This window comes from Hirundo rustica, chromosome 26, assembly GCF_015227805.2.
Source record: "Hirundo rustica isolate bHirRus1 chromosome 26, bHirRus1.pri.v3, whole genome shotgun sequence".
Taxonomy (NCBI): Eukaryota; Metazoa; Chordata; class Aves; order Passeriformes; family Hirundinidae; genus Hirundo; species Hirundo rustica.
Genome location: NC_053475.1, coordinates 2,321,518 through 2,334,608, shown reverse-complemented (window position 1 = coordinate 2,334,608; position 13,091 = coordinate 2,321,518). Strand labels below are relative to the sequence as shown.

General features: G+C 65.3%; 2 protein-coding genes across 3 annotated transcripts; one reads left to right on the top strand and one right to left on the bottom strand.

Moving 5' to 3' along the window:
- The first annotated feature begins 778 nt into the window (after positions 1 to 778).
- On the top strand, positions 779 to 8,442 carry FSTL3 (follistatin like 3). Of its 2 annotated transcripts, none has more exons than XM_040086751.1 (5): positions 779 to 868; positions 2,788 to 2,973; positions 5,738 to 5,953; positions 6,940 to 7,167; positions 7,252 to 8,442. In XM_040086751.1, exons 1-5 carry the CDS (start codon positions 811 to 813, stop codon positions 7,299 to 7,301), a joined length of 738 nt encoding a protein of 245 aa, XP_039942685.1. In that variant the 5' UTR covers positions 779 to 810; the 3' UTR covers positions 7,302 to 8,442. The 2 variants fall into 2 exon arrangements, with proteins under 2 accessions (XP_039942685.1, XP_039942684.1); XM_040086750.1 differs by having other exon boundaries at positions 7,249 to 8,442.
- Positions 8,443 to 10,339: 1,897 nt separating this feature from the next.
- On the bottom strand, positions 10,340 to 12,741 carry PRSS57 (serine protease 57). The gene is given in 7 exon segments (XM_040086490.1): positions 10,340 to 10,519; positions 10,603 to 10,863; positions 11,470 to 11,614; positions 11,792 to 11,945; positions 12,041 to 12,170; positions 12,172 to 12,241; positions 12,701 to 12,741. Coding segments are annotated over 7 exon segments (981 nt in total).
- Between the last annotated feature and the right edge of the window lie 350 nt (positions 12,742 to 13,091).

Genomic DNA, 13,091 nt, shown 5'->3' with positions numbered 1-13,091 from the left:
TCCTGTAGGAGCCCCATAAAGCCTGGGAGTCCCTGAAAGCCCGGCAGCGCTGGCCCAGCTGCGGCTCCCCAGCCCAGGGGAACTGCTCAGGAGCCAGATGAAGGAGTCCTCGTGGTGACAGGGACATCTGTGGAGGACAGGGGCAGCACGTGCCACGGCGGTATGGCCCCACAGTTACTTCTCCATCTCCTCCTTGCCTGGCAGGGCGCAGGGTGGTGCCTCAGTTTCCCTCTGTGTGTTGGGGGCGATGTTGGGTACCAGCCGAGCTGTGGGAGTGTTTGGGGAGCAGAGATGAAAGGAGTCACAGATGAGACAGCCCACAGGGTACCCCTGCCGCCAGCCGGGGCTGCTTTGGGAGGAGGCAGGTTCGGGTTCGTGCGAGGATGGGTGGGGAAGGCACAGGGTCGGGCAGGGGAGCGCTCTGGGGTCCCCCAGGCCTCGGGGTCTGCCCAGACACTGCTCTGCTCCGCCCCACCCCGACCACGGAGGGCACCTCCAAACCTTCCCCGACCCATCTCGGTGCCGGGGTGCCGCTCCCCGCCCTCTCCGGGGGACGCACGGACACGACCCCCCCGCCCATTCGGTGACGATCAGACCCTCATTGCCTCCCGCCGCCCCCTCGCTCTCATCCCCCCTCGCTGCCCCCCGACTCCAGCGCCGCTGCCCCCGCCCCGGCCCCCCCGCGCCGCCCCGCCCGGTGATTCACGCCGCCCCGCCGCTTTATAGCTCCGTCGGCCTCGCCGCCGCCTCACAGCAACAGGTCACCGGAGCGCCCCGGCCCGTCCCGGCCCGTCCCCGCCCGGCCCGGCCATGCCGCTGCGGCTGGCGCTCTGCCTGCTGGTGCTCTGCAGCCCCGCCGCCGCGCACGGTAAGAGCCCTGGGGGTCCCGGTCCCGGCGGGGGTCCCGGCGCGCTCCGCCCGCTCCGCCCCGGCCGCCGGTAACGCCGCTCCCGCCGGCAGGTGTTCGGGGCGGGGGTGGCCCGGCCCGGGGTCGCGGTGCCGTTATGGGGCGGCAGCTCCGGGCACCGCTGTCCCGTCCCGCAGGGCGGATGCCGGGCTCTCGCCGGTGCGAACCGCTTTACCGGCCGCTGCCGGGTGCCCTGCGGTGTCGCTCGGGTTGTCCCGGTCCCCGCCGTCCCTCCTTCGGGCGGGTCCCGTGGCTGCGCGGAGGGAGAGACCGAGCGGGTCCCCCCCGGCTCCGCCGCCGCGTCCCGGATGGCGGCGGTGCCGCTGCCCGGCCCCGGCATCCCGCACCCGGTGTGTCCCGGGGGATCCCTGCTCCCGGGCGGCAGGCTCGGCTCGGGGCTGCGTGTCCCCGGTGGGACGGGCCGGGAGCGGGGCAGGTCCGTGGTCAGGCTGTGGAGTTCGGAGCTTGGACCCTGCCGGTTCCGCTGCCGGTGCTAGCGGCTTTCGCCGTGCCTGGGCGGCGTCGGGACAGCGGGAGAGGCCGTCCCGAGACCCGGGACCGAGGTTTTATCAGCGCCTCGGAGCCGCGAGGTGCCGCCGGTGCCGCCTCTCCCGCAGCGGTGCGGGAGTTTCCACCTTCCCCTCGCACGATGCTGAATGTTCCGCGGGGAGCGGGGGCCGCGCGGTGTTGTAACGGGAAATCGAGCTTGGAAGAGCGATTGGACGGATCCGCGGAGGATAAACCCCGATGGCAGCCGCGTGCTGGAGCGGCTGGCGCTGCCCGAGGTGTCCAGGAGCTGCTTCCCGCAGCCCCAGGGTTTGCTCCATCCCCGGCTGCCCCGCGGATGCAGCCGGGCTGGGAGCTCCATGTGCTGGTGACCGAAGCAGAATCGTGTGCGTGAGGAAAGAGGGGGACACAGGGGGTCTTGGGGCGGGGGCGGGCTCCGCTTCGGAGCAGGGTGAATCCTGCTGAGGAGGGGAGCGACTCCCACCCGGCAGCGCAGGACCCGTCCCTGCCCCCATCCCTCCCTTCCATCGTTCGCCGTTCTAGCAGAGCTCAAGCGCAGCTAATGAGAGCACGAACCCAAATAAGCGTCACAAGAGGCTGGTTTGCAGAGGCGGAAATGGCAAAGAAATCACTCACAAAAAAAAAAAAAAAAAAAAAAAAAAAAAAAAAAATCATCTAACTGCTTCGCTGGTGGGTCACGGAACAAACAGGCTTTTGAGTCAGAGGGATCTGGTACCGCGGCTCTGGCCCAGACCCAAGGGCTGGGGCAAGTGCCCTGTACTCCAGCCGCTGGCTCAGATGCTCCTTGCCGAGGCCGTGGGTGTCGGCTCCCGTGTCAGGGAACAGTTCCATCCCTCTGCGGGGCCACCGGCACATGCCGGGAGATCCAGCCCTCGCAGCAGCCACCCACTGGCCCCGCTCTGTCTGCTGCCCTGGGCTGGGACCCCCTCTCTGTGGGGCCGGGCAGAACTGGGCAGAGATGCAGGCAGGCAGGGGAGGGCAAGCTACAAGCCTGGCTGGCAGGCTGGGCATCTCCCAGAGCATCAGGGGGAGTGCTGGGATAACTGCTCCATCCCAGTGGTCCAAGTGCTGCATTCGGAGCCTGTGGGCAGGAAAAGAGCTGGCAGCAGTGTTGGGGTGACTGTGGGGGCACTGAGTCACTGTGCCGGGGATCCTTGGAGATGCCTGCCCTGGGACGGCTCTTGTGCCGCAGGAGACAGCACACTGCATCTCTAGGTTCCCCAACTTGTCCCAGGCGCTGGAGGGATCCCTGTGCCTCTGCCCCAAAGTGGTCCAGCCACAGGCAGGATCTCGGTGCCCTTCACAGGGGTCCTGGCACAGCAGGGATCCCTCACCCCCTGCCCTCTCCACAGGTGGAATCTGCTGGCTGCAACAGGGCAAGGAGGCCAAGTGCACCATGATCCTGAAGACAGGCGTGACGTGGGAGGAATGCTGTGCCAACGGCAACGTGGACGTGGCCTGGTCTAACTACACCTACCCAGGCAACAAGATCAGCCTGCTGGGCTTCCTGGGGCTGGTCACCTGCCACCCCTGCAAAGGTGAGGAGGCTGGGGGGGCTGAGAGGCTGCTGTGGGGCTGAGCTCTGCCCGCGGGGAATGTGTGGAGCCCTGGGGGTAACACTCACGAGTCTGCAGCTCCGGGTGATGCAGCAGCACAGAGCTCACCACACAGGGCTCTCCTTGGCGGTCTGGGACAGCACAGGGACCCCAGGGACCGCTGACCCCATGCTCCTGCTGCTGCAGCTCCCGGATGGATGCTGCCGTGCATCAGGGCTGGCGGGACAGCCTGTGTCCCCCGGCTGCTCTCGTTTTGAGTGTATTTTAGTTGCTCTCCCAGCGGAGAGGGATGCATGACCCAGGTCTTGGCTGGGCAGCCAAGTGCAGGGAGAGGATCTGGGGCTGGCTGTTCCCAAGTTAACCCCTCCGCGCTGGGGCCTCCCTCCCCTGCCCTCGCCACGGCTGCTCAGAAGGAAACTTCGTCAGGTTTTTTCTAAGGAAAAAAAAAAAAAAAGATCGATTTCTTCCCCTCCGTTGCCCCTCGCTCCTCCCAGCGCGTGTGTGAAATGGCTTTATGTAACGGGCAGTTCCAGAAGTGGAAACTCTCCAGCTGTGAGTTCCAGCCCCGCCAGATGTTTTGGCGTGTGCCGGAGCTGCGGATCCTCCAGCACTTGCGTGGCTGTGTGAGAACACGCTCGAGGACCTGCTGCCCGCAGGAGGCAGGAGCAGGGCTTTGGAAGGTCATGTTGTTATTTGCTTAAAGGGGAAAATGTTTTTAAACAAAACCACTTCCCCCAGCGCCCTGCACCCCTCGGCACTGCCGCAATGGCAGCTCCTCAGGCCTGTCCTGCTGCAGCTCGGGGCTGCACACTGTGCCAGCCAAAAGCTGAGTGAGATCCTGGCTCCAGCCCCATCCCTGCTTGGAGGGAGCTGGGAGCGCTGGGACTCTCTCCAGGGGCTCCCCTGTGCTGGAGGCAAAGCACAGTGGGACGGGCAACCCTCAACCAGGAGTCTGCACTCACCTCACTCATCTCTGTCAGGAGGCCGGGGGACACGGGGGGGGGGCTGCTGCTGGCTGCAGGCCACGGTGGGGGCTGTGGTTCCCGGGGTTTATTGGTGTCTGGCAGCAGGATCTTTGAGGAAACCGCTGGAGAGCCTGGCCAGCACGTGCACCACAACCCCCCACCCTCAGCCAGCCCCTGCCTGTCCCATCCAGATGGAGCTGGTGCTGCTCCTCACCAGGCTCCAGAGGCCTTGGAAGAGGGCGGATAAGAGGAGCTGTGCTCCCACTCCCCGGGCTCGCGAGGCTGGGAGAGGTTACTCCAGGATAAAGTGGGCTGCAGCCGGGGCGGCCAGGGATGGTGCTGGCCAGACCCCAGGGGCTCTGGAGATGAGTCTCTGGGGAGGAGGTGAAATTCCTGGCTCCAGCTGCTAGGGACACGGTGTCCCCCCCAAGGACCCAGTGCAGGGGAAGCCAGGCTGCAGGGCTGGGGTCACGGGTGGATTCTCCAACTGCTCCAACTATTCCTTACTGGGATAGTCTGGATGATTGGACTCTGCACTGCTGGCAACGTCTCTGAGTGGAGGGTGATGAGGGTCTTGTTTGCTCTGGCAGCCGTGGGACACAGAGCTGTCCCCCTCTGTCCTGGAGTCCCCCAGTCTCAGCCTTCTCTTCCCTGGGACAGGCCCCAGCTATGGTAATCAGGGAGCAAAATGGGAAAGTGTTTTCCAGCAGGGAATTTCCCCCAGGGACAACGGGGCCAAGCAGACAGGGAATTTCCCCTTCTTCCTTCTCCTTCTTCTCCCTGTCCTCCTCTTTCTCTTTCTCCCCCTCCTCCTCCTCCTCCATGTCTCCTAAGGTGGTCCATCTCCCACAGGGAAATCCCCCTCTGTGCCTCCCAGAGCTCCCAGCACACACCCTGTCTGCGGGGATCCTTCCTGCTGGGGTGAATTCCCATCTTGGGGAGCCTTTTGCTCCTGCCCTGCGTTCCTCTCCGTGGGTGCTGCTGGGTCCCAGCAGCGCCTGTGTCCTGGGAGATACGGGGGCGTTTTTGGGGTGAGGGATGTGTCGGCTTTGGGAGGCAAAGGGGAGTCCAGCAGCCCCAGACAGAGCCCCCCATCCCTGCTGCTGACCCCTTTGCCTGTCCTCGCAGAGCCACCAGCGTCTGGGCCCCTGCTTGGAGCCGGTGGCCCCACTCCATCCCCGCCGGCGTGGGCACAGTCCTGGGGCACTGGCGGGACCCCCTGAACCTGGCCCCCGCGCTGGCCGGGAGGTGACCCGGGGGGACAAAGCATCTGCCTGTCTGGGGACCGGCGCTGGCTGCTGCCTCCCGCTCTTGTGTTCCAGTCACGGAGCGAGACAGGGCCGGGCATTGTCTGCCGGGAGCGGCATTCCCCATCGCCCGGACAACTCGCGAAGCTCGGCTCCTTCTGGAGGAACTGAGGCCTTGTAGAGATAGATTTTTTTTTCCATTGCACAAGAAAAAGAAACGTCTCCTTCCAAAGAATAAATAGATGGGAAGGAGTGAGCGGGTGCTGAGCGGAGCCGGGGCTCCGGCTGGGGTGAGCGCTGGAGGATTGCGCGGAGTGGCAGCCAACGACCTGCTCCTCGGCGGAGCTGAGCGGATCCAGATGCCGCTGGGACAGCTCGGCGTCAGTGCGCAGGCTGTCACCCGGGGGGCGTTTGGGACCACGAGGGCGATGCCGTCCCTGTCCCACTCGGTGTCACGCTGCGGGGATAGGCGGGACGGACCCTCCTCTGACGGCCACTGCCGCGTCCTCACGTGCCGCTGCCCTCTGTCCCCAGAGAGCTGCGAGGGGGTGGTGTGCGGCCCCGACAAGGTCTGCAAGATGAAGCACGGGCGTCCCCAGTGTGCGTGTGCCCCCGACTGCTCCAGCCTGCCCCGCAAGCTGCAGGTCTGTGGCTCCGACGGCTACACCTACCGGGACGAGTGCGACCTGCTGACGGCCAAGTGCAGAGACCACCCCGACCTCGAAGTGATGTACCAGGGCAAATGCAAAAGTAGGTGCAGTCGTGCCCCTACCCCACTGCATCCCATCCCCGTCCTGTCCCTGTCCTGTCCCCATTCCCTGTGGTACAAGGAGGGAAGGTCTGTCCCGGTGCAGGGCTCTGCAGGACATGTGTCCCGTTGTCACTGGAGGGGACATTGCAGCTTGTTGGCGCAATGGGGTTTGGCCTCGCCGCAGCCTGAGCAGTAACAGTCCCTAAAATGTCATTTACGAGCGTCAAGCCCCTTTTTTTCCTCTTTTGTAAAGAGTGCAGTGATCCTCCCAGCCCTGCCAAGAGCTGTCAGAAGGATTATGGTTATTTTTCCAGCCCTCCTTTCTGGAAAGGCTTTGCCTGTCGAGCGCTGGGCTGCGCAGGGAAACGTGGGGCAAGAAATGGGAGCTGGGAGCTGCAGATGCCAAATCCTCCAATCCATCAGGGAAAGAGAGGAGGGTGGAGGGACGGTGGGGGTGCACGAGCCTCCACCCACCCCAGCAGAGCCCCGTGCAGGGCCCGATCCTGCTGCACAGGCTCCCTCCACCCCCGTGCGCCCTCATTGCGGTGCTGGGTCTGGTCCAGGGTGACCCTGCCCTTCCCTCTCGCCGGGGCCAGCGCGGCAGCTGCCAGCCTGGCCGCAGTGGCTGCTGCTTCCCCGCCAAGGCACCTGCGTGCGGCCGCTGGCCCAGCCAGGCCCCGCCGCTGCAGCTGGACCTCGGCTCCTCCCGCGTGGCAAAGCTCTGGCCAGGGCCGAGCCCAGGGACTCAGGGTCACGAGCTCCCCTGCGCTCAGGACGCCGGCCCTGCCAGCCCCTGCCCTCGGGAACATCGCTGATGGGGGAGATCACGACCCTCCGGCCTCTGCTCTGCTCTGCTCCCTGGTAGCAAAAACAGGGAGAGCTCTGGGTTTCTCTGGGATGACGCCCAAAGCCTCCCTGGGGTGAAGCAGCTGCGGGAAGGGCTTGGCCGTCCCTGGGGTCACTCCAACCCCGTGCTTCCCCGCAGAGTCCTGCTCCAGCGTGGTGTGTCCTGGCACCCACACCTGCGTGGTGGACCAGACGGGCAGCGCCCACTGCGTGATGTGCCGCACGGCCCCGTGCCCCGAGCCCACCAGCCTGGACCACGCCCTGTGCGGCAACAACAACGTCACCTACCCCTCGGCGTGCCACCTGCGGCGAGCCACCTGCCACCGCGGCCGCTCCATCGGCGTGCGCCACTACGGGAGCTGCTCAGGTGAGCGGGGCTGGGACCGGCGGGCACGGAGACCCCCAGAGCCCCTCACAACCCCCCCTCACCGCTTCTCTCTGTTTCCAGCAGCTGCCAAATTCTCCGCAGAGACGGACAGCGTGGAGGAGAACTATGTGTGAATCGTCCCTCGGCCGAGGCGGAGCTGGGAGACAGGGGCATTATGTGTATATTGTACAAACCATTTACGTGATATTTATTAAGATAAAAAAAAAAAAAAAACCAAACAAAAAGATCCTTATTTATCCCTGTGTATGTTAAGCAGTCGCAGGGGGCTCGGTTCCCATCCTGCCGGCCAGGGAGCAGGGGAGAGGGGGGCTCGTGGCCAGAGCAAGGCCGAGATGCCCGGGGTGCTCCGGTGCCCGGCGGAGTGGCCGGTGCCCTTCCCTGCTGCCCGTGCACTGCCGAGGGGTGTCCGTGGGCTCCCCCCCAACGTGTCTTTGGCCGGCAGCCCCGGGCCTATTTATTTTTGGATTAATTCTCGGTACTCTGCTGACGTTTCTGGCCAGGACCTCGAGGTCTAGAGGGAATCTGCGCTTTCGCCTTCCCTGAGGGGCTCGGCCCCAGCTGCCAGTGGCAGGAAAGGCAGTGCACGCTGCACCAGATTGGAGAGAGATAGATATATATTTTTATAGATATATATTAAAAAAAAAAAAAGTATGTTATTGTCTCCTAAAGTTTCAGCATGTGTGTGTTCAGGTGGATTTCAGTTTAGGTTTCCTTAGGCCAATTCAGACCAGGCTCCCACCCTCTTCGGAGGTGACGCCAGTGCCCCGAGGGCTGGTGCAGCGGCAGCCCTGGCTGGGGGGCACAACCACCCCCCTACCCAGAGCCCATCGCCCGAGGCAGCTGCCCCCAGCCCTCCCAATTCCTGCCAGGACAGCTTTGGGCACAGCCCGGGCTGCGGGGGGAGCTGGCCCTGCCCACCCCCCAGGACCCCTCACAGCGGCTGCGTGGCCCCGCACCCCCTGCTCTGCCCACACCTGTATTTATTTTTACTCCTTCTCTCGTTTCTTCCGTTGTCACCTGTGTAAATACCAGCTCAGCTCTGACACCAAAAAGCTCTTGACTTTATATAAATGTCATATATATATATATATATATATTATATATATAAAAATACCTTATTTTCTATTTTTGTATGATTGGGTTCTGACCCCCGAGGTAGACGCTTTGGGAACATCCACATTCCTTATTCCATATTGTTGGGGCATTTTACGGCTGTGTTATGATTTGGATTACAATTAAAAACCAGAATAAACAGCGGGGTGTGTGTGTCCGGTTCTGTCAGCGGGTTCTGGGGTGGCAGGAAACGTCGTTTCTCCTTGGGGCTGTGTATCCATACCAGGGTCTGGGGTTGTGGGGATGCCGTGAGGAGCCGCACCCCATCTGCTCCAGCTCCGTGCTGGGGTTTTGCAGCGCAGCCGGGGCCGCTGTGTGCGGCGGGAGGGAAGGGGAGAGCGGGGAAGAGCAGCCCGCGACGCAGATAAATCTGTTCCCAATCTCGGGCTGTGCCATGAGGGTTTGGTATTTCACAAAACAATTCCTGCCGGTAATTGGGTCCCGATGTGAGATGTTTCCCGGGCAGCAGCCTGCGGCTTGGCTTGCTGAGCTCCACGGGAACTGCTGCCGGATCCCCCTCGGCCGCATCCCCTGTGCCGGGGGCCGGCACGGCACAGCCCCCTGACCCCTGCCCGATCCCCTCAGAGCCGTGACCAGCCCGGGAGCCCATCACAGAGAATCCTGGAACCGTTTAGATTGGAAAAGACATCTCAGAGAACCCGGGGCGGGCATGGGGGATTCTCCTACATCCCCTCCCTGCCCTCCCAGCTCAGCGGTGTCCCCCTGCTTTTGGGGACGGCTGCCCAGGAGTTCTCAAAACACTGCCCACGCCTTGCTAGGTGTCACCACAGGCGGTGGTGTGTGGCCTGGGTTCCTCCGCGGCCGCCCGCAGCGCTCCCTGCCCCCGGCAGCTGCCGGCGCTGCCCGCCCCGCCGCAGGGTTTGGTGCCCGCAGCGGCTGGCGGGTGGCTCCGTGCCGAGCCCGCGGGCACGGGCTGCGGCGGCAACGGCAGCTCCTGCGATGAGCGGGAGATTTCAGCCTCCAAAACACGGCTGTGAGTCAGGCGCCGCCTTCCCACCGGTTTTTGGGTGGTCTGGGACAAGCCGGGACAGGCGCCGGCTCTCCAGGCTCCCTGCCATCGCGGATGCCCTGCGGCTGGCAGTCGTGTCCCGGCATTCCAGGGGGTCTCTGCCCCGCGCTGTCGCTGCCAGCACCGCGCTGGGATTTGGGGCTTCTTTGGAGGCTGGCAGCCTGGCAGGGGTCTGTCCTCTGCTGGATGTCCCCGAGGCCACCGATGCCTGCGGCTCTGCATCTCCCGACCCGGCGCAAGGCCCCGCAGCGGCCACGGCGTGCCGGCAATTTGCAGATAAAACAAACAGCCGGGAGCAGGGCAGGGAACGTCTGGGTCTGTCCCCGGAGACAGCGGGCAGAGCCACGCGTGTCTCAGCTGAGAGCCAGCAGCGGCTCGGCACACGTCTGCCGGTCACTGCGGGCACCCAGCTCCCGTCTGTGCGCGGGGGAGGCGGGTGAGGCTCCCGACGGGATCCCTGCGGGCCCGGCCAGCCCAGCGCAGCTGGGAGCCCGCCTGCCCCCGGGGGCTGTCTGTGGTTCCCCTCCTTGGGGGGGGTCACGTCGCGCGGTGGGGAGGGTGCGGTGTGGGACGGGATGGAACAGGATGAGGCGGGATGGGATGAGACGGGGTGGGACGGGATGGGATGGGGAGCCACACCCCGGCGGGAAGGCAGCTGGGGATGCTTCTGGGGTGGCAGCACCTGGGTGCAGATCCGGGCTCTCCTCTGGGGCAAGGCAGGGGGGGACCAAAACACAGAGCGGGGGCAGCGGGATGGGGACTGAGGGTTTATTGGGGAAGGTAAATGTTGGCGCTGCGAGAGGATGCACGAGGGGCTTCTGGTGTAACGCAGGGGGTGCATAATACCCCTTGCCAATGGGCAGAGACCGGGGTCAAGCAGCCATGAGGCTCAGCTCCCAGCCTCTCCACAGATGGAGGATGTGGAAGTTCTGGCCCTCTTCTCCCCTCCCCTGAGACATCTCGGCCCCTCTTCCCACAGCCCGCCTGCCCCCGGGACTCCCAGCCACCTTAGGGCTTCGGCCACCCCTTCCGACGGCGGAACCCTCGCACAGTGTGGTGCACCCAGCCAATGTAGTTGGAGATCTTGGTGTAGATGTCGGGGTACCGGCGATCCCCACATCTCTCCCCAGAGAAGGAGACGATGCCATAAACCTTGTTCTTGAAGACCAGCGGTCCCCCGGAGTCACCCTGCAAAATGAGGGGGTGGGAGGGAGACCTGAGGCTCTCCCAGCGGGGAACAGCGAGGGGCACGGGGTCAGGGGCGCACTCACGGCACAGACACCCTGCAGCGTGGTGTTGCGGCTGGCCCCGCACAGCATGTTGGCCGAGACCTTGCCCCTCCACAGCGTCCGGCAGAGGCTCCGCTTGACGATGGTGGTGTTGGTCTCCATCAGCTCGGTGGGCTGGTCTCCGAAGTTGGAGGTGTCCCCCCAGCCCGCCACGTAGCAGACGGTGCCGGGCCTCAGGTCGATGTGAGGCGAGGGCAGGCGGATCCGCTTCACGTACTGGTTCAGCGTGGCCGATCTGTTCAGCTGGGTGGGCAGCGAGGGCGTGGGTGGCTTTGCTGCTGGGGCAGAGCCCCCCCCAGCCGCTCCTGCCTGGTTCTCCCTCGCACCCCAGCTCACCGCTCCCGCTGACCCTCCCAGCCCTGCCCGTCCCTCTTCAGAGGCTGGGCCCCTCCCTCTCAGCCCCTCTGCACTGGTCCCAGTTTGCTGTAGAGACCGCCTGACGGAGCTGCTGGCCCGGACGGGGTCGGTGTGTCCGCAGTGCCTCCATCACACCCCACGGCGCGGTCCTGCTTCTCCGGAGAAGCACTGACATCTAGTGTCGGCTCGGCCCCTCGTGGGGCACCCCACTCCTTCCCGGTGCCCTGGGGCCGTGGGGCGCCCAACCTCCCTCCCGGTGCTCCGGGGCTGTGGATACCCCAGCTCCCTCCAGTGCCCCGGGGCCATGGGGCACCCCATGTCCTCCTGCGCCCCAGGACCGTGGGGCACCCCATCTCCTCTGACACCCCAGGGCCGTGGGATACCCCACCTCCCTCTGACACACCGGGGCTGTGGGGCACCCACCTCCCTCTGGCACCCCAGGGCCGTGGAGCACCCCACTGCCCGGCCACCGGCTGCCCAGCGCAGACTCACCTGGAGCAGGCGGATGTCGTTGTCCACGGCACGGGGATTATAGAGCGGGTGGGCGATGGACTCGGCCACGCTGAAGATCTGCTGGGACTCCTCGGGCTCCTGCAGCCGGTGGGCTCCCAGCACCACGCGCACGGAGGGGCTGCGCCTGCGGCCAGGGCGGGGCTGAGCGGGCGCTGCTGTGGCTGGTGGCCACCGGGGAGGGGGGAATGGCCAGGGGCACTCCAGAGGGGCACAGGTGGGAGGGGGCAGCTTGGGGAGAGGGGCTTGTTGGTTAGAAGGGGACACACGCCATGTCCAGGGGGCACGTGGGGACGAGGCTCACCTGGGAATGAGGCAGTGGGCAGCTGTCATCACCCACTTGGGCCACACCAGGAAGCCCCCGCAGACGTGCTGCCCGTCCATCTGGATGGAGGCGATGAAGGGCCGGGAATGGGGTGCTGCCGCCTTTCCCCCGATGATCTGGCTCCCCTGGGTGCCTGGTGGGTGCAGGTGATGGTTGTGCCACAGGGGAGTCCAGGGTTCCTACCTCCCACCCTGGAGATCTGCCGTGTCACCCCAGTTCTCTCATTACCTGCCGGGGCCAGAGCTGGGAGCAGGATGGAGCCTGCCAGGCTGAGGACGAAGAGCCCAGCTGTGACCATGGTGGCACAGAGCGGGCCACTGCCACCACCGCTGGGGCTGCTCGGGGTGCGGGGTGCTAAAATCCCTCCAGGGGCTGAGCCTTGGGATGCGGGCGGGTATTTCCCTCCTGCTTCCTTCTCCCCGGCTGTTGCTGCTTTGTGCAATTCAGGGGGTCGGGGGCCCTGGCAGCTCCGTGCAGCTTTCCCCGGAGTGGGAGATAGGGAGCAGAGCAGCTTCTCAGCCCTGACTCTTGTGCCTTGAGCTGAGCGAGATGAAAGCCCTCTCCGCAGGGAGGTGGCAGCAGCGGGGCCCCAGCACATCTCTCAGACTCGACAGTGTCCCCGGGACTGTTGTGGGTGACACAGGGACTGTGCTGTGCTCCCATCCGACCCCTCCATCAGCCCCTCCAGCGCCCCAGCAGCTCTGGGGTGGTGCCGTGGGCAGAAGGGCAGTTTCCTCCCTCTGTTCTGCATCAGCTCGGAATGCAAAAAAGGGGTGGAGGGGGTGGGGAGCATGGGGATGGGGGGATATGTTGACCCCCACTGCAGAGCCAGGCTTGCCTCGGGGCCGAGTGCAGAGTTCTGGCAGGGCAGCGGGCAGATTTCCCAACGGAGGGTGGCTCAGGGCTTCCTGTGGCAGTTTACCCATCATGGCCGTTGGGTTGGGAAACGGGGGAGCGGAAAGGGGGAGCAAAGAGTCGTCCTGCCCCCCCTGAAATGGGACAGGACGGCGTGGCTGCATTCACAGGAGGGGGTTACGCACTGACAGCGGCTGCTTCCACGGATGGGCTGTGAACGCAGCCCCTCCAACCCGCCCCGCACCGGGCACTGCACAGCCAGCACCCGCTTCGGGACCCCCAGCAGCTGCCACAGCTCCCGGGACCCCCGAGACCGGGTGATGGGTGGCGGCGGTGGCGAGGCCGGGACCCAGCCGAGACCCCCAGGAGCAGCAGCAACCCCGGCGCGCCCCGAGGCCGGATGCTGGGCGGCGGCAGTGGCGGG